The 26,390-nt window shown below is 43.9% G+C and overlaps 1 protein-coding gene across 6 annotated transcripts in view; it reads left to right on the forward strand.

Moving 5' to 3' along the window:
* KIF13B (kinesin family member 13B) overlaps positions 1-22,805 on the forward strand; it is a 132,074-nt gene extending 109,269 nt beyond the window's left edge. For all 6 annotated transcript variants that reach the window (XM_061990138.1, XM_061990141.1, XM_061990140.1 and 3 more), the window contains 5 exons: positions 1,732-1,849; positions 2,800-2,933; positions 12,452-12,514; positions 14,632-15,655; positions 18,215-22,805. In XM_061990138.1, coding sequence (XP_061846122.1) covers positions 1,732-1,849; positions 2,800-2,933; positions 12,452-12,514; positions 14,632-15,655; positions 18,215-18,507 — 1,632 coding nt within the window. In that variant the 3' untranslated portion in view covers positions 18,508-22,805. The remainder of the gene's footprint in view (positions 1-1,731; positions 1,850-2,799; positions 2,934-12,451; positions 12,515-14,631; positions 15,656-18,214) is intronic.
* Positions 22,806-26,390: the final 3,585 nt, after the last annotated feature.

Raw genomic sequence — 26,390 nt, forward strand, 5'->3', positions numbered from 1 at the left:
TCCTCCTATCCTGGCTTATTTATTATTTGTGAAACATTCATGACTTCAAGTTACAGTTAAGATTAGTTTAGCTGCCTGTCATTTTTCTCTTCAAGGTCAGATTATTTCCTTGCATCCAACAGCGTGAAGCTTCTTGAAAGGGAACGTTTCCCCTCTCTTCCTCCAGGAAAAATGTATGACGCTTGTGGTCTGGGATGTAGCAGGTCTACCCATCCCTTATGACTCCTTTCTAGTATGTTCACTGTACCATCTTCTTGGGAATATATTTCTTTCAGTTACGTATTTTAAAAGAACAAGCAAGATTCAGATATAGATACACTATAATCCAGACAAGTACAGATGTTGTACCAGCTGTAGCATAACTGTTTACCAGAAGTGAGATCAGGCTTCAGTTTCTGTCAGTTTGGCTGCACTCCCCTGTCTTTGCAACTTCTGTTTCTGCGAATGTGAAACTTTGCCAGCATGTAGTCTTGAGGGCACTCTGCTACCTGAATAGCACAACATTTTTCAACTAGACGTTGAGACTTCTTGTAGCATTTGAGTCCAAAATCTTTTTACCTATAAATTCTTAAATGGATATTGAATTGCCTGTAATCTCCTATAAATTAAATTAGCACCATGTAGCTTTATTAGAGCTCAGTTGAGTGAAGCAATATACTGTCTTGTATCCACATTAAACTTTCAGCAGACACACCCTCTGGCCAGTCACTGAGTCTAATCATTGCAGACAAGTCTGTAAATGATTTTACATATCAAAATGATAGATTTAGGAAAAAAGCGATTTGGCCACACAGATCCTTGACAGTCATGCGCTAGTGTGAAATACTAGCTTGGAGATTCTCTCCTTTAGCCAAGAGGCTTTGTCATTGAGCCACTTCCTGACCTGTAAAGTTGAGATGAAAGACACAAGCCCACAGTGGGCTTCTTTAAAAGCAAGAGAAATCACACCACACATGCAGAGCAGTGTGTATCTTGGGATCCAGGTGAAAACCCATGTAGAGAATCCCGAGACCTTGGGAAGGCCGATGGCCTACTGCCTTCTCGGTTGCTGTTTCGTCCTACTTTATATACACTCAGGCTCTTGCAGGTCTGAAAATCATCACATTTCATCTTCGCTAACTTATGTCAGACTCTGACTAGTCTTTACTTAATCTTTTTCTTGGCTCCTGGTTATTCACAGCTGGTTGTTGTGTGTTCTCTTTTCCAGGCTGCTAAAAGAAATGCAATGCTACAGTTTCTTTCTCTTGAGCGGATCAGCTCATCTATCCTCTGACCCAAGGCACTAACATCCAGCGTTTAGGTCTAAGATCCTATTTCTTCTTCAAAGCTCTGTGTGTTCTCACCCCACCTGTAACAGTCTGCATTCAGACTTCACTCATGACTGCTTCTGGAGCAGACACACAAAAACATTTAGGAATTTTGGGCAGACAGCACTACTTTAATTTCACCTGTTTGTAGTATACTCAACTTTCAAAACACAGCTGCACCATTAAGTGAAATATTATAGCTTTAAGGCCTATAAGTAGACCTTTTCTGTGCCTTGATACTGAGGGTGCTTATTTTCGCAGGACTGGGTGTTTCAACTAAAAGTGCCTCTGGGGAAGGGGCTTCCCTCATCTCTGGGCCTTCTGAACTTTGCAAAGGGGCTATGCAGGCTGGCATGGGATATAAGTATTGCTGTACTCTTGCTGGTGTGCTAACTTTGAAAAACACAACTTGTTTTTCCTGTAGGGCCGATGGGAGAGTCAGCAAGATGTATCCCAAGGTGCCACAAATTCCAGTAGAGGCATTAGTCCATCTCGTACCTCCCTGCCGGGCTCTGCTCAGCAAAACCACTCTCCTGATGCAGGTAAGGACTTTCCTAAAACTAAGATGACTTTCCGAAAAGTGGAATGAAGTTACTGCAGCTCCTGAATGTCAGATAAAACTGAGCTGCTTTTAGAGATGGAGAGAAATTTCTTCTCCAGAGCACTGTCTGTGCAGTTCCTTCTCTGTGAATGTTCAGCAGTTGTGGCTAAGCTACTCAGCCACTAGGCAGCTCTTAACTAGCCTTTCCTTTCAATCTGATACCAGTTCTGCTAAGAGCTAAATGCCACATGTACAAAGTTGTCTGAAGATGCAGTCTTTATCTCAGTAGTTCAATTTCTAAAGCCAAAAGTTAGCAGGGCTCAGAACACACTATCAGTTACATGAGTAAAATACCAAAGACAGTAAGGCTACTAATGTTTTAGAGAATAAACAGCACTGGAATTGGATGCAGCTGATGTGCCTAATATGTAACTGAGAGTGCAGAGGTAGATAGTAGTGATGTTTTGTGTGGCTGCCTAGGTTTGCTCAAGGGGAATTAGTGTGGAAAAAGAGGCAGTATGAACCAAGGAGGCTTGAATGCCCCTAACATTTTTTTTCTTTCTGTTAACTTGGATAGTCTCATCTCTTCTAGTAAGTTTTGTAAATGTCATTAAAATTGTGTGTTGCATGGAGATCCTTTTTTTATTTTACTTCTTGTTTTGTTATTGGGATTTTTTTTGCTTCTTTGACTTACAAAGCATTTTATATTTCCAATTGCAAACAGCAAGCTTTTTCACAACATGGGAAGAAAAAAATTTTCACTATACTGGGACCACAGATCAAGACCTACTCAAATTCAAATGTCCCTTCCAAGGAAGAGCTAGCACTCAATGCTTTTCCATGGCTGATGCCTTGATCGCTGGAAGATGTTGTGTTTCGTCGTATTGTTTATAAGCGCTTGCTTCCCTCCCTCCAACATAACTATTCTCATTTTATAACTTTTTCCAACAGGTATTGGTAGCCTTGCTGCTTCCTACCTGAATCCTGTAAAGTCCTTTGTGCCTCAGATGCCAAAGCTGCTGAAGTCTCTCTTTCCTGTTAGAGATGAGAAGAAGGGCAGGCAGACCTCTCCTCTTGCACAGCAGGTAAGAAATTAAATCAGATCAGCTCTGCAGTAATATTGGTGAGTGCTGTTAGACTTGATGGCAAAGTGCTATTTTATATCTTGTTGCAGTGCAAACCAAGCTTTTAGTCATAGTAAAGCCATGTGATGCATTTCCCCTCCATTCTGTCCAGAGATAGAGGAGCTGTTTAAACTTATTGATACACTCAGGCCACTTGCCTTTTTAGAATTGCCAAGTACACTACCAGCGTGATTTATGGTAATACCACTTCCAGCAACAATAGTAAAATTTATGAAGTGCACTTAGTGTTGTTTGTGTATTGCCAAGTGGAAAATGTAATTCTATTTTTAATTCCTTGTTTCATACGGCATTCCCTCCCACTCCTTGCTCCAACTCAAATCACCTTTTACCGTCTTCTGCTACCTCCTTTGAACGTCCCGTTTGTTCATTCTCTTACCTGTTTCACATGTCAGAAAAGCATTTGATATTTTCTTTTTTTGTTTCGTGCTGCAAAACTCCACCTCCCCCTGATGTGACGTCTCCTCTGAGCAGTAGCTAATGCATGGTCAAACAGACTAGAAAAAGCTACTCTCTTTTAAAAGAAAACACGAAATAGAGAATCTCATTATGAATTGTAATATATCCTTTATTTGAGAGGCTGTAGTTTATTTACAAAGGATTAGTCCTCTACAAGTGTAAGCCTGGAATATTAAACAAATTGTTGTAAAGATTTATCTGAAGCCAGATCTCAAGTTTGTGGAAGTCCATTCTCTCCCTGCCTGTGGTTTGCCACAATCAAACTTGCCATTATAAGAATGTCTGAGGATTACAGGAAGTTGCTTTGGCGTTGTAGAAGTTTGGTGAACTATTAAATAAGTAACTAGACCAACAAAAATTACACTAACACTTAAATATTTTTGAAAGTAACTTGTGACAGACCTAGCACAAACAAAAGTAAGGGAGATTCAAAATATTTTTAGTTTGACTGTGGCTTTATCATCTGCAAAGGAATAACAGGAGCAAATCTTACTCCCAAATCTTATCTGATTTCTTGCTTTACATTTTCATGTTGTATTCTGCCTTAGTGTTGAGACTTACTCATCTATGAAATGCAGAGAAATAAAATTAAGACAGTGACTTTCTTAAAGGTATCTGGGTATCAAAAGATGCAAATAAGTGCTCTGCAATTGCAGTGAGAGCCTTTCACAACTTCTTGAATTCTTACTGACTCAATGAGAGCTGAGATTACACGCAAGGCCTAATTTCCTGCCTCTACTTTAACCACCTGTTCCCACTCCTTCCTACTGTTCAAGATCAGTCTCGCATTATTTGTCTCAAAGTGAATTTTTAACCTCCAAAGATACATATTGTACTTTATATTATGGATTACTATGGAAAGCGATCAGATTATAATCACAACAGTTTTCAAGAGAAAGGAATGCTAGTTCTGCTTTGTTTTAAAAAAGGTGAAAGCTAACAATATAAACAGGAGTGTGTGATCATAGAATCAAAGAATGGTAGTGGTTGGAAAGGGACCTTTAGAGAATATCTAGTCCACCCCGAGAGCCACCTAAGTTTTTTCCATGGCCACTGGGTCTGTATAATAAAATGCAACCTTCAAATTATTTGCTACTTTTAGTTTTGTAATAAAACAAGTCAATTGTACTACAAACACACCTCATTGATTTGAAAGGTTTATAGCTATTCTTTGCAACTCTATCAGTAGGGAACCAGAGCTTCTTCACTCCCGTTAGCAATCACAGTGCACAGAAGAAGGAGGAAAAATTGAAGGAACCGCTACAGAATTAGCTGCAGCTTCTTCTGTGAGGCACAAAAGAATAAATAGGTGCTGTTTTAGCGAGCCTGGCTTTAAGATCATAAATATCGTGTCTCTTAATCTTTCTTGCTGTTTCTTTATAATGGCCCGATAATGCAAATGTGGCCACAAGAATTTCAGTGGTGGTGGTGATGAATGGCTGTTGTACTCAGCAGATGACAGGGCTGCTGTGGGGTCAGTGTTTGGCAATCAGCTTCAGCACCTTATCGCTAACCTGCCAGAGCGAGACAGCAAGCTGGTAATTCTTGCATAACTGGAGTAAACTCTGCAACGGAGAGGACACAAAAAACGATATTTCTGTCTCAGAAAATACAGAACAATGCATCTTACTTCTGTGGAAAAAGTTCGGTACGCAGTGGCAAGGGACATAAATGAACGTGCAAGGTAGGAGTAGGTGGTAAACTAAAAAAGCCTAAGGGGGGAGGCAAAGTCAGAAGAATTTTTCTCCTGTAATTGCAAAGGAATCTGACCCCTGACTGGGAACTGATGGGCTTCTGTTGCTGTAAACAACAAATTGGGAGAACATGTTCAGGAATAGAAATGACTAAAGGAATGCTTTACAAAGCAAATGGAATGATCTAAATCATCCCTTCCTGGCTAAAAGCAAACGAGGCAGATAGGTAATAACAGATTTTTTTAAACATATATAGCAAAAAGCTAAGTGGCTCAGTCTATTACTTTCTCCTGGTTCATCAAATACTACAGTGAAAGAGTTTTTCCAAAGTTCTTATCAAGCTCCCTGTACAGTGCATCTCTGTTATATTATTTGAGAGTATTTAATAATCTAATGTTATTAAAACCCTTTCTGGAAAAATGCTGCTGAACCATCAATGACTGCCCTATCGATGAACTCGATGACTGCCCCAGCTGTTGTATTAAATCTCCAACATGCTATAGTGAAACCATCAGAGTTAGATGACTGAACAGCTCTGCAGAAAGCATCGGGTTTGTTTTGTTGTGCCTTGTAAGCAGGGTCTTATGCCTGAGTTGATTTTAGTGCTTTTTGAGCATCATTTCCAAGGAAGCAGTACTTAACCTTTTTCCATGTTTATAACTGAAGTTCATCATGACCCAGCAGCTCTCTGAGTGGATGCATTACTGAATCTCTTCTTCTATGTGAGTAAACAGAAGATGGAGTTCTGATCATTCATTCTGAATACACCTTTTTTTTTAAAATTTCAGCAGCTTTTCATTTCAATCATGTGCCATTGCTTAGTCTGGCCTCAGCCTTAAAGTGAGCACATACAAAAGTTATCTTAACAAAATGGTCTTTCCCAGAGCGGTTTTTGTTTATAGCCAGTGGTTGCCTGTGTTTTAAAAATGCAGAAACATTCCAGTCAAGGTGGTGGCAGCTCACAAAATTGCCGTCTTTGACCTTCTGATGCAAGTTTAGTAACTAATCTGGAGAATAATGAACCGCAATTAATGAAATCTGCTCTCGTATTCAAGTGTGTTTCTCAGACAGCACATAAAATAATTGAAAGAACTTCCTGCTCTCTAATTAGTTAGATTGAATTAATTTGGCATAATAGGATTCTTTATGTAACTAGCAGAACGGCTTCCGATGAAGCTGTTTATGTACCTAAAAGATTGGTTTCTGATGAAGCTGTTTATATACTTTTAAGTTAGAAAATGCCTATTTTCTCCATTATCTGGTGCCTTTAAATTAATTGCCAGTAGTCTGTAAATAAAAAAAGCCAACAGTTTAAACCTGTTTGGATTGCTGGAATGGCTTTGTATTTTTCTAGTCTACTCTTTAAAAACCTTAGTACTGCAGTGTGCAAGATTTAAACCCTTACCAAACCTTAGTGCTGATGGGGAAAAGTTTAAAATACTTGTGTAAAATATGCAGGTGGATGGAAAATCAGAGTTTAATCTGTCTGTGCTTAATTATATCATGCACATGCACTTGAAGCTAGTCTTTATATTAACATGCTGAGGCTTTTCATACTTTGAACCAAGCAGAGTCGCTGCTCTTTACCTTGTGACCCTGTTGATCTCCAGGAACTGCCTTTGTAATTACATTTTAGGGCATCACTGGGTGCTGACATTAAAAATGTAGATGATAAATCTCAGTTTCTGGGCTGTTTTGACATTGCTGTGGCAGATGCACATTCTTCTGACCAGTGTGTGTTTGGTAAGTGGATTTTGGTCACCTTTATACTCAAAAACCCTGTTGAGTGCTCAAATGCCTTTTTTCTTAGCACATGGCTTAAATGAGAGGTCTTAAGTCACAGCTATGTTAAAAAAAAAAAAAAGAATAAACTCTTTGAATTTCCATACATTACTGTAATTCATTTTTTGTTTTGTGGTATAGAAATGTAGACATGTGACATGTGGAGAGGACAGCTCTCAAGTTCTTCTCTTTCACCTCCTGTAATTAATCTTAAAAAATAATGAAAAGCACTTAATGAAAAGCTATCCAAACAGACAAAACCCTTTTTCTGGCAGTGCATTAAAAAAAAATAAGAGTTTTGTAGATATGTGTGGTGCAAAGTATAATTGCTAGAACTGACATTCCATAATCGAATGTAAATAAGGTGGCCTCAGAGAACCGTCTTTAAAATCTCGAAGGGTTTTTTCAGAGTTTCAAACAAAGAATCATTTGGATGCTGTAATCAGCATAGCTCAACAGATCCTCTGTGGCCAGCTGAGCTCATATGTGTCTAGCTCTTGTGACTGAGTTGTTAGTGTTTTGATTTCTTTCTGAGTTCCGTTTTCCCTATCATCCTCATATAAATAGTTTTTAATGAGAACGAGTATGGAAAACGGGCTTTTAAAGTTCTTAGAGCAAACCACTGAAATTTCTTTATCAACTAACTTGAAAATGGTTATGAATTACCCTCTTAATCTGCCCAGACCTAGGAATAAAGTAATTTAACAGCATAGAAAATGTTATGGTTAATTTTGCATAAAGTATATTAGAAATGTGGAATTCAAAAGTATTATTACAGGCTGAAGTGTTCCACATATGGGAGGTGGAATAAGAGGGTTTTGTCTGGGTTGCTATTTAAATGCACAGTGCCTTTTAAAGGAGAAAACACACACTAAAAAAACTCCAAGCATACATGTACTGGGTTTCAGATCTCCTTTTGAAATGAAGGATACTTTCTTTTTCAATTATTTATTAGTTTAATTTTTTTTTGAGGGCAGAGAGGAATGGGGGGCAGGGGGCGCACTTAAGAATGGATTCAACAATTTTGGCTGTGTAGTAGGGGAATTCAGAATTCTTACTGCATTGCTGTGTATGTGTTGTGCAAGTATTTTACCCCAAGTGCTCAAAACTGATTTAAATCTACATTTAATGAGGCAACTGTTATGCTCTGCTGCAGAAGTTTCCAATAGCTGCTCTTAAATGGTGACGTGAACATAATACTGTCAGTGTGACAGTCCTTGAGCTCAGTCATTCCTGTCTGCGGATGGCGGAGCATCGACAAGAGCGGTGGAAGTTTTCTGATCGAGCCCTTTTAGGATTGCATCGGCTCTAACCTTGGCCAGACCATTTCTGGAGCTTGGAGGATAATTTGTGAATGCACTGGCCCAGTCTATTCTGTCAGCTGCTGCTGAACTATCTGCATATTGGGTGTTAGCACTGTAGGATTTTTGTCCAGTGACATGATGTCAAAAGGCTTTGTGCTGAAATCATTGGTCACCGTTGTCAGAGGCAATTTACAAAGCATTTAATGATGTAGAAATTCCAAGTGTGTTTTTCTGAGCTCATCGAAGTGGTTGCCATTACACACATGTAATATGGTATGAAAAAGAGTTCATTTAGGATTCATTTTGGTGCCTCTAAGTGGAGCGAGATATACATTTGCTTTTCCCGTTCAAGCTCACCAACGTACCAGGTTGGTCTCCAGGTGATGCACTTGTAACTAAATGGCTTTTGGTCACCTCAGAGTATGTGCAAACAGACCTCCAGGAAATACATCCTCTTAGAATCCTTATAAACTCACTGCACAGAGCAGCAGCTCTTAAGACACATTTTTTTGTTCTACAAAGATTCAGAGATGCTTTAAAGTGAATTGCTTTCATATTTTCTCTTACTCTGTATTTTCTCAGCCTGGTTGAAGAAACGGTGCCAAAAATTATGACTGTAAAAGGGTCATGTTTTGCCACTGGATAAATATATATGTCTAGTTTAGCAGTCCCTATCTACAATATTTAATGACAGAATTTGGCTCTCAGTTCAGAAATATTTTTTTATCCAGTAAATGTCTTCACAGATAGTCAAACACATTGTTTTCAGTAATCTCCCCCTCCCTAATCAAGTAACTTGACTACATTTCATAACAAAGATTTGTTTTGGTACCCTTGCTACCCCAGTGAGGGTGTTTCTGCCCATCTGTTTCTTGTCAACACCAAAGTTGGGCAAGTGCCACTTCTCATAATTACTTTTTTCTCCCTGTTTTTCTAAACATTGCTTGGCAAAGTTATTGCAGTTTTGAGATTTGTCATCCTTTCAGGAGAAGAAGTAGATGAGGAACGATTAAAGTGTAACAGTTTTCTTTCTTTTGATATCAGCTGGATTTTTAGATTTCATGGATTTACAGACTGTAAGACTGAAGGTTTTTGAGAGATAAAAAACTCAAACACTGTCTTCTCTTTATTTATTTTAAAGGGGAAAAAAGGGAGATCAAAGGAACCAAGAAATTTCTTTAAATACTTTTTCTTGCTCCAATTCTGAGTCCTTATCTGTAGATAATAATGCTAGACCTCAGAGCACTGCCCAGAAATGGCACATATACCGAGAGAAAACAGGGCAAAACTATCAAGTTGTGTTATGATGGCAATGTGAGAGCCCAGAGCTGGCGTTAGCTTCTGATACAAAGTCTGCTGAAAAAGACTGTTTCTTTCCACAGCTATATCAGATGACAAACAGTAGTGTAGAAGCAACAAGGACAGTGTTTTTCCCTGGTGCAGCCTTTCTGAGATGCCAAAATGTGGTGCTTTTAGCATTGGACCGTGGAGATATTTAACTAGGATAATTTGAATTCAAGAGCCTTGGCTTCTCACTGAGGTTCAACTTCACTTCTGCAAAAGGTTTAAAGCGCCATGCAAGTGCCTGCCTAGGGATTAGCCCCAATGCCTTGCGACCACAGATGTTTTCTTCGTTAAAAGGTGATATTTAATAACTTGGCTTTGCACTCCTAAGATGGACCAGCCCTTGGTTAAAGGATGGTTGAAATGAAGAGTGTGTTCTGCCAAATACTATGCTTCTTTTAACACCGTGATATGCTTCCATTAAACCTAACATTTTCTCATAAGAAAGTTAATCCCTCTCCTCTCTAGTCTTTCTGAATGTGAAACACTTGGCTTTAACGACAATCAAGTTATCCTTGCATGTCTAGGTTAATACTTGAAACGAGTCAGAATACTCACACACCTCAGAGCTCTGAGCTATCTCTGGACTCGCTCACGAGTCAGTACTGCAGTTCTTTTCAGGTTAATACTTTTGTCCTAGAAGACCGACACTTTATTCCAAAGGAAGCTGAAGTTCTGGAGTACGAGATGTCTCAAAACCACTGGATCACAAGCCCTCAAGCTGTGTTTATTTTTAGACTTCATTGATTTGTTCTGATTCAGGTCACCATCTGCTTCCTGGAGCCCCAGTGCATGCCATAGTAAGGATCAGAAAATACCTTGTGTACCCAACACAGAGCCACTCTGCTCTGAACCCCACTTCAGTGGTGTAATTTCAATTAGCAGGTTTATTGACAAGCAACACCCCCCGCCCCTTTCCCAGTTTCTGTTATTGAACTGAAGCTGTAATGTCTTAAAAGAAATTATTTTGACCCACTGTGAACCTGTTGGGACTTCTGTTCATCTTTTGTCTTTCTGTTTATTACCTTGAACAATAGTGTTTGTGTTTAGTGCCTGGCAATCTCTGTATAAATAACAAGTTCTTCTTCTCTCCTATGTTTTATTTCTTTTGGGAACTGGATTAGTCATATTCCTGCTTTACTGTATTTTGAAGGGATGCAAGAGAAGAGACCTTACTTTTCAACTGGAAAGATTCAGTTCTTTAAACAGATTGTCGAATTCTGGAAATAGCTGTCTCAGATGAGCACTGGCTGCACATTTGTACAGGAGGAGTTCTCAGGTCCCTTGGAGAAAAAAACGAAAAAGCAGATTGCTCCCAAATTGTAGAATATGTTGTCCTTAAAGAGCTCTTTCCCTGAAAGTATGAACCTGCAGTTTGCAGTACACTATTTAATAGTGCTAAAAGGAATAATCTCCGAATGGTGGGAGTTGGCAGGGCCCTGCAGAGCTCATCCAGCCCAAGCCCCTGCTCAAGCACGTTCCCCTCCATCAGGGGGCACAGGAACGTGTCCAGGCGGGTTTGGAAACCTCCTGAGAAGGAGCCTCCACACCCTCCCTGGGCAGCCTGGGCCAGGGCTCCCTCACCTCAACACCAAACAAGTTTCTCCTCCTGTGCCAGTGGCACTTGCTGGGTTCCAGCTTGTGCCTGTTACCCCTTGTCCTGGCAGTGGCCACCACACAACAAACACTGGCCCCATCCTCTCCACACCCACCCTTTAGGGATTTCTCAGCATTGATGAGAGACCCCCTCAGCCTTCTCTTCTCCAGGCTGAACAGCCCCAGGTCCTGCAGCCTTTCCTCCTCACAGATATGTTCCAATCCCCTCAGCATCTTGGTGGCCCTGCACTAGCCTCTCTCCAGCAGTTCCCTGTCTCTCTGGAGCTGGGGAGCCCAGAACTCCAGATGAGGCCTCATCAGGGCAGAGGAGAGGGAGAGAAGAACCTCCCTTGACCTGCTGCCCACACTGTTCTTTATGCATCCTAGGATGCCATTGGCCATCTTGGCCATGAGGGCACATTGCTGACTCATATTTTGTTTGCTTCATTTTTCTGCTCTGTCCTTTTCTTCATGCTTTCATTTCCCAAGGCTCCTCATTGACTAGTGGTCGCTTTCCCTTCTGTGTCAGCAGTGCACAATAGCCCAAGTTGACAGCTTAGCCTAAGATTTGTAGTCCATTGTCACAATTTGCTATTATAGTTCTAGAAGAGTGATTGTTTCTAATCTTTAACATAAAAACCTGAATACGGAGCAAGTGAGGGATGTTTGTTGTCAATGCCTTCATGTCAAGTCCCGTGATTGACGTGAAAAGAGAAGATACTGATGAAGCACTGAAGTGTTCCTGCTGATGCAGGACCAGGATATGGTGATCAGCAAATAGCACATGTGGTCTTCACTCCAGCAGACAGTGGTGATGCCCGCTTTGAAAAGAGGATGTGCAGATCTTGTTTCTGGCTTCCCTTTTGAAATAAAGTGAAGAATCCTAAAATATAAACTAAATTAGGGTAGTGGAGATGGAGAAAGTTTTGGAGGTGGACTGATGCTGAGTATTTCACTAGCTGGACCAGGTCTCTCTGTCACCTGATTGCTCAGAAGTCTGCCTGCCTGACTGCATAAAAGAAAACTTTTTATGCTATGAATTTGAACTTGTAGCTGCTTATGTATTAAAATTCAGGCATGCCTTGGTTAAGGTTTTAACCCTCTTCAGAGTATGTCTTAGAATGCAATAAAATAGCAGTGCTCTGTCCTTTCCTGACAAAGGTTTGTTTCTGATTCCAGAATTTCAAATACAAGTTTTAATGTTTACTAGTTTGACAATATTTAATCCTTTTAAGTCAAGAATGCTCTGTTGTTTTGGTTTGTTTTTTTTCCATTCCTACAGGCTGTCCCAAGAATTATGGTTCAGTCTGCCAGTATGGATGCCAGTGCTGCAAGGATAAAACAGGTAAAGTGTGTCCCAGGAGATGGCAATGATACAATATTCATATTCACAGGCCTGGAAACCAGAGGTGGCAAAAGCAACTGCTGGATTAGCTACACAAAACCTGTTGCATTTCTTCTGTTTCTTCACTGTCAGAGAATTAGATGCAGTGTGTGTTGCTTTGTTTTCTTAGGTCTTGGTAAAGTTTCCTCTTACATTACTGGTTACACATCTGGGTTTGAAAGACTGGTGTTATGGTTTAACCCCAGTCAGCATCTGAGCACCGCAGAGCTGCTCGCCCAGTCCTCCCTGTCCACACTGGGGGAAAGCTGGTAGAAAAACCACTAAAACTCATGGGTTGAGATAAGAACAGTTTAGTACTTAAAATAAAAAAAAAAATAATAATAGCTGTGATGGAAAATAAGAGAGAAATAAAGCCAAAGAAGGACAAGTGATGCCCAGTGCAATTGCTCACCCCTCTCTGACCAATGCCCGAGCAGGAATTCACCCCTCCCCACCACTTCTCCCCAGTTTCTATACCAGGCACGATGTCCTGTGGCATGGAATAGCCCTTTGGCTAGTTTGGGTCAGCTCTCCTGGCCATGCTCCCTCCCAGCTCCTTGTGCCCCAGCAGCCTCTGCTGTCAGGGTGGTATGAGAAGCTGGAAAGTCCTTGAGTTAGCATAAGCACTACTGAGCAACAACTAGAGCATTGGTACATTCTTAGCATTATTCTCACACTGAATCCAACCCACAGCACAGTACCAGCCCCTAGGGAGAAAATGAACTCTGGCCCAGGCAAAACCAGGACACCTGATTATGATTTCCTTAGCAGTTAACTAGCTAAAATTTAGTTGGTTTGTTGCTTTAAAAGGCAAATTGCTCGTTTCTGACGCTTCCTGTAAGCAGAACGTGTTTGTTGTTCTGAGCATTGAGCTTATTTCTCTTTTCTACGTTTCTAGCCAATTCATGATATCGGCATAAAAAAGGCTCTTGCCAAGCTGGAGAGAAAATAGACCCTGTGATCTCCCACAGTTCAGCAGAACTTGTCTTATGAACAGCAAATCGGCTTTCCCCCACTGTGCCTTTATTGTCTTAGCAAAATGTGTGTTAACTGAACGCCTAACAGGGAAAACCCAAAGAAAGAGCACAAGTCCAGAGTGCACGTGTACACTGTCCTCTTCACAGAAAAGCTAGAAATATGTCTTTAATCCTCAGGAATATTTCAAAGAACTGTCCTATATTACATTTCATGTAACAATAGCAAGCTAGCCTTTGGTTCTGAAATTCTTGTAATTCAGCCAAATCCCTCTTTCTTCAAATGCTACTTTAGTTTCCAGTGGCAAAGGCCCTTCAGAATAATCCTGTGGTTTGGGACACTTAACCACCAGATGGGATAAACCACAAAACTTTGAACAGTAAAGAAAAATGTACACCTGAGAGTTAAGACAGGATATGTGCAAACCTGCTCTCATCTAGCCACTTCCCACCCCACCCCCCACCCCCTCCCTTCATATTAGCAGCCTCCCCGCTCCATCCCAAAGAGATTTAGAGACATCCTAATCTTTTAGAGTACATGTGCTGGCAAAAGATATTGATCTATCAGATTTAGTAAACTTTACAGCCAAGAAATACATCACTAAAATGGGCTGTTAATCTCATGAGGTGCAGTTAATTTCATCCTCTGAAAGTGTGTGGGGCTGGCGGCGTTGAGGTGGGAATGGCATTTGGAAACGGGGACGTAAGTGACAGTTGGGTTGGAGAGGATGATTTATCAGTCTTGAGACTTAAGCCAAATAACTGCGAGAGACTTATAGATTGTGGCTGTTTCACATTTCATATAAATCCTGCTATTCAAACAGCAGATGACCATTCCTGTAATATAAATAATTTCTCAGTAAATACTGGGGGACGTATTTCTTTTAGTTGACACTTTCTTATTAATGGAAGGAACGAGCTGACAATCCCACCAGGTTGGCAGAGCTGCCTTCAGATCAACTCGCATCTTCTGCAGATTGCAACAACACAGGGATTTAGATAAACTGAAGGCTTTAGCATTTCCCAGAGGCCCTGCATCATACCCTTTTAGCCCTGATATTTTGGGCAGCAGAGCTCCACAGTCCCTATCCTCTTCTGTTTCAGGTTAACCAAGAGGAAGTAGGGAAACAGCCATTCGAAACTGCAGTGCAGAGGTCTGTGGCAGACAAGAGTCCAGAGAAGACACCCAAAGTGCCTTTGCAGCAGCCCACAGGAGACATCCAGGCTCAGGACTCCCAGGAAGGACCCCCAAGTCCTCTGAGCGAAGCCTCCAGTGGATACTTTTCTCATAGTGTCTCAACAGCCACCCTCTCTGAAGCCCTTGCAGCTGGAAGTGATGCTGTGGCTCAGCCAGGAGGGCAAATGCCTGCAGTGAGTGACTTCCCAGCTCCCACCGTGGCTCAAGTCTCTTCTCCTGACATGCCAGGGCACTCAGAGAGTTCTTTAGAAAGCTGCCTCAGTGCTAAAAGAGACAGTCCATCCACCTTCAGCCTTCAAAGTGCTCACGCAAGACCTAAAGACGGCATCGAAGTGAATGGAAATGATGCTTTGAAATCAAAGTCTTGTCCATCTCCTGTGACTCTAAGTGAACAGGCAAATGATGCCTCTGTAGCCACAGATGCAAAAACCTTTATTTCTACCTCCACTCCAAAGAAGGAGTCATCACCCAAACAATCAATGGAGCCAGCAGGACAAGCTAGGAAAAAAGAAGTGGCTTCAGGGGCTTCAGAGCTGGGGTTTCCCAAACCACAGAGTCGTCCTGACCAATTGTCCCAGCCTGGCGTTGCAGCCTCCCCCTTCAAAATCCAGAAAGTCAAGACATCAGAGCTGAAGTCCTTTACAAGCATGCTGGGGACAGATCCCCCGTGTTCACTCAACACAGAAGAGCAGCAAGAAGGAGAAAAGAGCACATCCACTGCCCGTGGACTGAACCATAATGGATCAGAGATGGCAGAGGAAAAGCTGGAGGTGATTTCTGACTCGGAAGATGCCAATGAAGTTCCTGAGTGGCTGAAAGAGGGAGAATATGTCACAGTTGGCGCAAATAAGACAGGCACCGTGAGATATATTGGGCCCACAGACTTTCAGGAGGGAACGTGGGTCGGTGTTGAGCTGGATTTGCCTTCAGGTAAAGTATGAACAAGATTGAGTGCAAAACAGATGGCGTGTCAGAATTTGCAGTGCTCATTTTAGTGCCACTTTTTGATGAGGGAGGCGGTTCATTAGCATTACCAGGTGCATTTGGAGAGGGAAATGGAGAAGATCTTTCCCTGCTGTAACCTTTTTCTAGTCTGCCTTTGTAAACCTTGTCTCACGGATGTCTGACTGAATTATGTCCCTTTTCAGTTGTTGCATTGGCTTCTTACAGTGGAGATAGGAACAGGGACGGCTTTTACAATGCAGCTCGGCAAGTATGTAGATGCAGGAGACAGGCCTTGTGTCAAAAGAGTTCCCTTCTTGGCTTCCGCTCTGAGGATTAGGATGCTGAAGAGCACAACATGAGCTGTGCGATTCAAGTGAGCAAAGGAACATTTAGTCTCAATAAGAGGCAAAGTCTCCAAAGAGATTACCTAGACTCTCACGAGCTATTTCAATATAAGCTGTGAAATTGCAAAAGACTAGACTTAAGGTTTCCTTCACCTTCTGGTTTGTCATTCCTGTCTGACTCTTACCTGCACAACTGTAGACTGCCCAGAATTTAGCCTCTAATACACACTTTTTGGAAACAAGGGTGCTGTTCCTGGGAAGGATCTGTTTGTTATATGATGCAGAAAAACAGCGACTTTGGCACAAAATGAAAGAAAGGTGGTGGCCGGCATATGTTCTCTGCTGGAGCCCCAGACTTCAAGGCTCCTTTCCTCTGCAGGTTCATGGCCACGTCCAGCGGACTTGATTTCTCCAAGGGCAGGCAGGATTGGGGGAAGGCAAAGCGTACTGGTGGAGAATTGTAGCTACCACTGCCTTTGACAGTAAGAGAGTTTCATTTACCAAGGGCACATAAAGCTCCGTATTTAAATCCCCTTGACCAAGCTGTAGCATTCCAGGTCTGCAGGGCAGGCCCTGTTTGGTGAATCAGCACTTCCCAGGGAGATGCCCACACTCGTCTCTGCCACATGCTCCCCTGGGACTGGAGCCCTTCACCAAGATAAACGCTGTGTCAAGGATCCAGGATTCCCATGAAATAAGCAGTTGTCTTCCCTGTGCATGGTGTGCTCATAAAAGTTGAACTGGGCAGTCGTTTCAAGCTGTTTTCAGAAAACTCTCTGGAGTTTGCCATCCTGGAAAGCAAACTGTAGCTCTGATCCCTTTGGAAGTTGTAGACCTGATGCTCAGTCCTGAATTACAGAGTCATGGAATGTTAAGGGTTGGAAGGTACCTTGAAAGATCATCTAGTCCAACCCCCCTGCCAGAGCAGGGCTACCTAGAGTAGGTCACACAGGATCATTACTTATTTAAAGGAAATTAAATTATCTATGTACAGACTCACTTCCACTTTTGAAGTCACCTTTCCTTCCCTCTCTGGCTACTCAAGTGCACAGTGCTAATCCTGTGAAGCTGTCTGCATGTACCCAGTAAGCATCAGCTTCACTCTCTGAGGAAGAGTCAAATGGCTACAGGATTTTTGGTCTGTTGAAGACTCAACTGCAAATGTTCCTTTCTGTTTAAGTCCCTGATTTGTTAGAGCACCACTGGCTTTTAGCATATCTGGAGCTTCATTTGGGAAATAGAGTCACCAGCTTGTGTCTTTGTCACACTGCGGACAGGTGTAGGAAGTCCGAGTCCTTGGCCATGTGAGGATTCAGCACAGTAACAGTAGCAGAGAGAAGGAAATACCTGTAAAACTAATGAGGTGACTTTATGGCATGTAAAGAGCTGTTGGCATTTTTTTGCATTCCCTTTACAGAGGGGAGTGGTCTCTCTCCTGGGACCTAGAAGAGTCATGGTGAGAATTTTTAAACAATCTAAAGGGAGAAATTGAAAGATCTCAACAGCATCAGCATGAAGAAATTCTTCTCTCTGTTCTGAGGAGGGTTTGTGACATGGAAGCAATTTGTCTTCTTCAGAATCTCATCAACTCAAAAAAACAAAAGCTCTTTTAAATGTCTTTTTTCCTTCCTGATACTTTGCTGAGACATCTGTTTCTGAACTGGTTATTTAACAGGTTTGGGGAAATTGAAGAATTCTTCTGAAGAGCAAATGGGGAGGAAAAATAAGGTAGAGTGTCCCGTTCAGAGTAACTGTCTCTGCAGTGGCTTTGCTGGTGTTCGCAGTGGAATATTCTGGTGCCACCGGGGCACAAGCCTGCCCCCGAACCCAGTCCAACTGCTTCCTCTGAGAATTCAGTCAAGTTCAGATATCAAACCAGCTGTTGGGTTTTTCTCTTTCCTCCTGTGGGAAGGCTACTCCCACTTCTCTACTCCTCTGGTAGCTGGAAGACTCATCTTTATGTCCATAAGTGTGTCAGTCTTCAGATTTGTTTGCTGTTGTAGCAGCTTTGTCCTCTAGTGCCCACACTGCTCCCTCCTCCTGGGTGTCTCACTGTCACAGAGGATTTACAGGGAACAGTCGTTTTCCCTCTGAACATTTTCCCGCGCTTCCTTCCGGCGTCCTCCCGGTAGCACGCCACATGCATGGAATAAAAGCCATGTTGTTCCTCATCTTTCTTTCTTTCTTTCCTTACTCCAAGGTAAGAACGACGGCTCGATTGGAGGGAAGCACTATTTCAGATGCAATCCAGGCTATGGATTGCTCGTGAAACCGGGCAGAGTTAAAAGAGCCACGGGACCAGCGAGACGGCGGAGCACCGGCTTGAGGTTGCAAGGAGGAGCCGGCAGCGAGAACAGGAAGAGTGGCAACTTCTCTGGCTCAGCCTCCAACCTGGCCTCCCTCACAGCCCTGGCGAAATCAGAAGGAGGATCCCCACTGCGACCAGAGAAGAGCCAGAAAAACTTGGAAAACAGGAAATCCTGGGCAAACTGAGCCCTTACCCACCGCAGGAAACGCCGTGCGACTCAGCCAGGGGAGCGGCGGGTCTTCTGGCTTCGGGAAGCTGAACCAACCATGTGAACTCCTAGTATGTGGCAAACACTAATGAAGGTTTTTGGGTTTTCTCCCCTCAGCTTTGGGTGATTGACATGTTAATTCTTTGCCTCGTCCCGGTGCTGGATCGACATCCTCCGTTTCCTGTTACAAATTGTGACACCTGAGCATCTGAGTGACAGCAGCTGGTGAAAGCTGTCAGCGGTGGGTGGGTGTGAGCTCTGCTCTCTTCCGCCTTTCAGAAAAGGAAGAGACATGTGAATTGTTCAAATGGTGGCTTGGCTTTCCAATAGCTGCAAAGTGCTACCCACGCACCAGTGCTTCTCTTGAGGTGACTGGCAATTCTGAACCTAAACCCCACACCCCGCCCCCCAGATAACAGATCTTTTCTAATTTCATAAGAGCTGCGTCCATATCATGTAATGCACCGTGAGAAGGCAAAGGTAGAACAACTCCAGGCAGGCAGAGGGGCCAATGTAAAACTTCACTTGGAAATAAAGAACCTCCAAAACCCCTTTTATTTAAAAAAGCGACAGCTCCCAGCTGTGTGACCTGGGACTGGTGCCCATTGTGGTTTCTGTCCTGTTGTCCCCCTCTCCTGTGGAAATTAGCAGAGTCTTTCTGGCTGACCTGTCGGGAGCAGCAGAAAGCCCATGATCCTCTCTGTAATATTTTTTGATCCCATCTTTTTGTGAAAGAGGGGAGTTGAGCCATTTTGCTGTCTAATCCATTTAACGTGCGCTCTCACCATGACAGGATCCCCTTTCTGTTGCCCCAAAGTGTCGGGACCTTCTCATTGGTTCTGCCCTGTAGGCGGAGAGGATTTTTGGGGCGACGGCAGCACTTGCCGCGCTTTGAGATTCCCTCTCAGTCTCTGGAGACACTCGGATTCGTACCAGTCCTGCAAAGCAGAGAGTCGCCGCCCTCACAACAGGATTAATCCACCCTATTTATTTTTATTTATTCTTTGAAAATGTGAGATGTTTGCGCTTTACAATCACCCAGCCCCCGATGTTGCACAGAGGAGCTCTGCTCACACCCCACTAAGCGTCAAGCCAAAGAGGAGAGGTGCCTCCCTCGCTAGCCAAACCATCCCCAAGAGTCCCCAGAATTGAAAATGAGGAGGTTTGGGCTGGCTTTTATCAAACTCAGTTTTATTTTTGGTAACCCTGGCTGACTTTTAACTGCCTGTGGCACAAATGGTCTATTCCTGTACCTACCTACGTGTGCACGTATCGACGGACGCACACTCATTTTCTATCAAATCCAGAAACGCCACAGCCTTTTATATTCTGAGCTGTTTGTAACTTGTTTAGTCATCATGGGGATGGGGGTCGGAGGAGGTTGGAGAGCTTGAGCAACAGACGTTTTATCTATGTGGGGAATGTTTAGGATGCTAAATTAATGATTAAACTTTAATCCAGACGTTGTTGCCGCCCGTGCCGCACGCAGGTATCGAAGTGCCTTAACCGTCTGGGTCAGAGGTCCGAGGGGAAGGTACATTGTCACCAGAGGAGATCAGGGTGCTGAGCGAAGGAGATAATTATGCTGATTTACTGTAATTAATAGCATTTATGCAGAAGGAATAAAATTAAAATAGAAACTAATCTGTAGCAGAAGTGGGACGGGTTACAATGCAGCATGCGTAGTACTGCGGGGGATCTGTAGATCCCTTCAGCTTTGTGTAACTAGATTCAGTGTTTCCTAAAGAAATCTTAATATAAAATGTACAGAGCAGCTTTTAAAGATATTTTTAGTGTACAGGGTTTTTTTCCTCCGTCTTCCTTTGCACGAAGCTCCTGTCCGTTAAAGCCGAGACGATGGGAGAAGTTTTTAGTCCTGACGGATTGAGTCTGAAATTGTACCTGGTTTTTATAGATGTCATTCACACACCCAAACGTTTCGTGTCGGGGTATAATGAGTCCTGTTGATGAAAGACCACCCACTAATGAACGTGCTGCCTCTTATACTGCCTTGGAAGTTTTCTTCTGTTAGTTTCTTCTAATTGCACTTTGTTCTGATGTGCTGCGGGAAGGGAGCTAATGTGGAATAGCTAGTGGGGTTCAGCCTCGGCATTTTGTTTAGTGGAGTTAGGGATGTCTTTAAAACTTCTTGGTGTTTGCTGGGTGGCCCCTTTGGGGGAGAGATGAAGGGAAGAACCTGGCCAAATCCTTTTTGAAGCCTCTCTTCTTGCCCTGCTGGTGCTGAGGACCAGAGCTCTGTGGGACCAGTGTGAAGGTATTGAAGGCGCAGGAGTGCGAGGGTGAAGCAGAAGGTGGTTGGGTTTACAGCTGACTATTTCTGCCACCCACTGTAAATTCCGCTGGCTGTATTTGTACGACAGCTCTCACCGCAGAAGGACGTATTTCAGTGTTTGCCCATCTGGGGGACATGGTTGGAGGCTGCAACCGACTGATATCGGGTACATTTCCTCCTCTACCCACCCTCGGTTAGGTTACAAGCCTTATTTAGAGGGGTGGGGAAACATGGTTTTAAGAGACTATTCTTGCTGCTTCCTCTAAGATAACTTCTCCTGAAAACAAAATGTCTTAAATTTGTCTGGTTTGTTTCCAGACACCAATGGATGATGAGCACGATGAAGGGGCTCTATTAAGAGAGCACCTGTTGACTTTGGCAGAAGGAGGATTTTACTCGTAGTGCGCTCAGTTTTTACCATCTTGTTTGATTTTTGATACTAAAATCTCACCTTAAATCCCACCCCAAAACTGAAGCCATTCTACCCAAACACCCCCCAGTGCAGCACAAGCTTCAGAAAGCCCAACGACTCAAACTGGGCCATGAGTGTGTTTTTAGAGGGCTTCTCTGACTCCCCCTGATCACCACAGCTGCTTCTGAAGAGATTCTCCAAGATTTTGGCACAGTGAGTGCACATCCCTCTACTTAAAGCCATCTGGTACTTTGCACCAGCTCAGCCAACTAACCAGAAAACAGTTTAAAACCATAATGAAGGTAAGATATACATATATATATGATCATTGGTAATGTTAACTCTACAGTTGGCACAAAGGAGAAGGTGCTCTTAACTGGAACTGCCCGGCAGCCATGGCTGGTGTGGCAATAGCTATGCATATTTTCCAAGGTTTTCATGCACTTTATACAGGGAAGAAGAATATTTAATGCAGGAACTGTCACTGTGTCCCATCTCCCATCTAGCTTGGCAGCATGAGCTTCCTTTTTTGTATCCCTGAACCGTGGATAGGTCTCGGGTTCTGGGTGTAGAAAACTGTTGTGGTGGGAAATGTGTCGATGGGAAATGATGGTGCTGCAGCTCTGCAGGTGCCTGGGCTCTGACACAGGCTGCTGTTTGCCCCAAGCCAGCCAAGAGGAGGCTTTTCGGAGGGACTTTTTTGGGTTTTCTCAGACCAAGCCAAGCCTTTTTGCAGTGTTCTGTTTAGTGTTCTTATGGTGTTTTGATCTCTGTGTCCAACACAATACCTTTTCAGTTTGAGGGCTTTTGCCCTTTGCTGTTTAATATGCAGTTTAGTTGAGGAAAAGTAATAGAAATGAGTTGTGTGTAGTAATACTTAAGAGGAGAGTTTTGTCAATGGTTGAGACAAAAGCCCCCTGGCGAGGTGGGATGTTCTCTTTGCTCTCCTACAAACCAAGAGCCTCTTCTTGTTCCTCGTGAAAACCTGCATGAAAGGAGGTTGGGTGCTGTACAGTCCCGTTTGCATGTAGCACAGCTATCCATGAGTCTTTGAGACTGGTACTGCCAATCTTTGCAGAAGAAATTCCCTTCTTGCAGTGCCTTATCCCTGGGTCGGGGGCTGATTTTACAGCGGCCCAAGGCCACCTCCCTTTTAGGAAAGGAAGATCGTGATAAGTAAAGGTCACACTACAAAATATTCTAGAACTGGGATCACAAATGAGTGTCTTGTTCCTGGATCTTCTTTAGCTGTCTTTGCTTTGGTTTCTGCCCTCTCAACTCCTCTCCTAAACCACCTGTGTGTTTTTCACTGGAAAGGCTCAGGAAGAGCCTTTCCCAACTCTTCTTTCTGTTGATTTCTGTAAATGTGGTGGGTCTGTATATAAAGAGTGGCTCTTTACGCTGTGGTATCGTTCTGTGTTGATCAGTGTACTTTAAATGAGCTGAAATCCAAAGATACTTTGTAATGACCTGTAAAGTTTTTAATTATTTCTGTACAATACTAAATTACTGTAATATTGTATTATACATGCAATGCAGCTGCAGTACCTAAATAAACATCTTCGTTAGAGCTGAGGAGTCTGCACATGTTAATCCGCTTCATCTCTTCAAAGTGACAGCATCCCACAGCATCCTCCTGGACAAACTGTGCACGGCGTGGATGGATGTACTCTGCTTTGGATGGAAGCCTGGCTGATGGCCAGACACAAAGAGTGGTAGGGAATGGGGTTAAATGCAGTTGTTGGCTGGTCACCAGTGGTGTTCCCCAGGGCTCAGTACTGGGGCCTGTTGTGTTTAACAGCTTTATCAATGATCTGGGTGAGGGATGGAGGACGCCCTCAGTCAGTTTGCAGATGACACGAAGCTGTGAGGGAGTGTAGATGTGTGTGAGGGCAGGAAGGCTCCTCAGAGGACCCTGGACAGGCTGGAGCCATGGGCCCAGGGTAATGGGATGAGGTTTAACAAGGCCAAGGGCCTGGTCCTGCCCTTGGGCCACACCAACCCCAGGCAACGCTCCAGGCTGGGGCAGAGGGGCTGGAAAGCTGCCCGCAGGGAAAGGGCCTGCGGAAGCTGTGTTCAGTGTTGGGCCCCTCACTGCCAGAGGGACACTGAGGGGCCGCAGCGTGTCCAGAGCCGGGCAGCGGAGCTGGGGAAGGGGCTGGAGCACAAGTGTGCTGGGGAGGGGCTGAGGGCCCTGGGGGTGTTCAGCCTGGACAACAGGAGCCTCAGGGGAGACATCATCACTCTCTGCAACTCCCTGACAGGAGGCTGTAGTGAAGGGGGAGTTGGTCTCTATGTCCAAGAAAGGAATTATAGGACAAGAGGAAACGGCCTCAAGTTGCACATGAGGAGGTTTAGACTGGAGATAAGGAAGAACTTTTTACCTGAGAGGGTTGTCAGCCCCTGTCCCAGGCTGCCCAGGGAGCTGGTGGAGTCCCCATCCCTGGAGCTATTGCAAAGCCGTGTAGCTGAGGTGCTGAGGGACATGGGTTAGTGGTGGGCTTGGCACTGTGAGGGGAGGGGATGGACTTGATGATCTTTAAGGTCTTTTCAAACCAAAATTATTCTATGAAAATGTTTCAAAGTATTCTTGGCCTTGCAATGGAGTAGCATCGCTTGAAGATGCTGAGATCTGTTTCAAACTAGAATTTTACTCTCTTGCCTGCAATTTCAGGACCTTCCCATCAACAAGTGAAAACTAGGAGCTTTCCCTTCTTTCCCTCCTCCCTCTGATACTCAGTAAAACAGCCCTTTGCCTACAGCCATTGAGGTGGGGGAATCCTCAGGACAGACTACAGGTCCATGGACCCATGCAGAGCCTGAGGAGAGCTTTAATTCTCATTTTCCCTATTGTTACACTAAGTAAATGCAGGCTGAGGTCTGTCCTACTCCCCTCACTCTCTCCAGGTTCAGACTAGCCAGGGCGTTGTTGCTGCTGGCCCTGCCCTTAGTCACTGGGGGTGGTTTTCCTGTGCTACTTCTGTTTCCCCTTGTGGGCTGTGAAAAACAACTACTTAAGCCCCCCAGAAGAGGGCGAATGGCCCCAGCACTTTGGGTTTGGGAGGGTTGATGCAGCATGGGATGGGGCATGTTTTGCAGAGAAACTGCTTAAAAATCCACGAGATGGTTAGAGGGGAGAGAGCTGGGGAGGGGATGGCTCCTTTAGGAAAAAACAGATCAGCCTGAACTTAGTACTGAATACTTATTTTAAGAGGGTTACATTTGGATGTTACCTAATTTCCCTAAATTTGTACAGATGTAATAGGCAGCAGATGAGAAGAAGGGCTATGAGGGAAACATCTGCCAGAAGCTCATCTGTCCCAGTTAGGAATTCACAAGAAGAACTAAGAGGTAAGGCTGAAGAAATTATTTATTTTGTGATCAGGTGTCCAGATTGAGTAAAAACTGTGAGATGACCTTGGGATTGTGTTAACCCCAAATCTGAAACAAGAAGGGTCCTTGGAGCAGCCAAGTGCTTCCTGGAGCCATCACTGTTTGTAGCAGTAGCGTGTGAGGAGCAGCTGCCAATCCCTGTCTTCCATGATTAGAGCAACTTGTGCCCTACAGCCTGAAAACTTGGCCCTTATGCTTGCTGTACCTTCTGCAGGAATCAGCATCTCAGACACAGGTAAGGAAGCCAACAGCACCCTGGCCTGTATCAGCAGTGGTGTGGCAGCAGGCCCAGGGCAGTGGCCGTCCCCTGTGCTGGGCCCTGGTGAGGCCGCAGCTCGAGTGCTGTGTTCAGTGTTGGGCCCCTCACTGCCAGAGGGACACTGAGGGGCCGCAGCGTGTCCAGAGCCGGGCAGCGGAGCTGGGGAAGGGGCTGGAGCACAAGTGTGCTGGGGAGGGGCTGAGGGCCCTGGCGGTGTTCAGCCTGGACAACAGGAGCCTGAGGGGAGACCTCATCACTGTCTGCAACTCCCTGACAGGAGGTTGTGGCCCAGGGAAGGTTGATCTCTGCTTCTGAGCTACAAGATGAAATGGCTTCAAGTGGCATCAAGGGAGAGTTAGATTGCAGCTGAGGAAGAGCTTTTTCCCTGAGAGGGTTGTCAGCCCCTGTCCCAGGCTGCCCAGGAAGCTGGTGGAGTCCCCATCCCTGGAGCTATTGCAGAGCCGTGTAGCTGAGGTGCTGAGGGACATGGGTTAGTGGTGGCCTTGGCACTGTGTGGGGAGTTGGATTTGATGATCTTAAAGGTATTTTCTGACCAAAATTATTCTACGTCCTTGAAACATTATGCAATTTTCTTTCTCTTTGGCAACATCTTTCTCCAAAATACAGTGTCAAGGCGGACACAACTGGCAGGGTTTGGCTTGGATTTTTTTGGAGGAAGGGTGGTTTTGTTTTAGTTAATTGGTTTTGTAGGGTTTTTTTTAAAGCAACAAGTGCTGTGTTGATTCCACAATCCCTGCTGAAAGTCATTTACCAAAGGATATTTTTATCTGTGTTGTCTTGCAATCAGTGCATGAAAATACAGCTGCCTCTTTTTTTTTTAAGCCACTTCCCTTTAATGTTCTACCTTCTGAAAAAAAACCCAAACCCTAAATCTTTGGCTGAAACACAGGAGCCTTTTGAAGCGCCGTTACTTTGTTCAAACCTCACTCTTCCCGGAAGGTGGTTGTAACACCTTCTCCACACCGCAACTGCGCTCTGCTTTCTGTTCTTCAGCCAAAGCTCTTTTTAAAAGGCACCGATCAAAACGAGCAGGAAAATTTTAAAAAAACACAACCACAAAGAACACTTTCCCCCCTGCATTCCTTCAGATTATTACCACATTTATGGCTTCGCTTGTCTTTAAGCCCTTTGCTGCATCAGGCAAGCGTTGAAGCTGAGAGTGACTGTATTTTAGCTGCTGTGAGGGACCAAAGGAGGAGCTGAGCTCTGTTCGCCGTCACACAGGGAAAGGCCCAGTCCACACTGCTCCTGACCTCTGCCCTGAGTTCTTCCACTTTTCCCCACTCCCCTGTAAGAAAACAAGCTGCAGGACTGTTGTGGTTTAACCCCATCTGACAGCTGAGCCCCTTGCAGCCCCTCACTCAGCTGCCCCAGGGTGGGATGGGGAGAATTGAAAAAAAGTAAAACTTGTGGGGTGACATAAGAACAGTTGAATAGCTGAAATTAAAAAACCCAAACAACGGTAATTAAAAGGAAGATAAA

The sequence above is a fragment of the Colius striatus genome, chromosome 2, assembly GCF_028858725.1.
Source record: "Colius striatus isolate bColStr4 chromosome 2, bColStr4.1.hap1, whole genome shotgun sequence".
Classification (NCBI taxonomy): domain Eukaryota; kingdom Metazoa; phylum Chordata; class Aves; order Coliiformes; family Coliidae; genus Colius; species Colius striatus.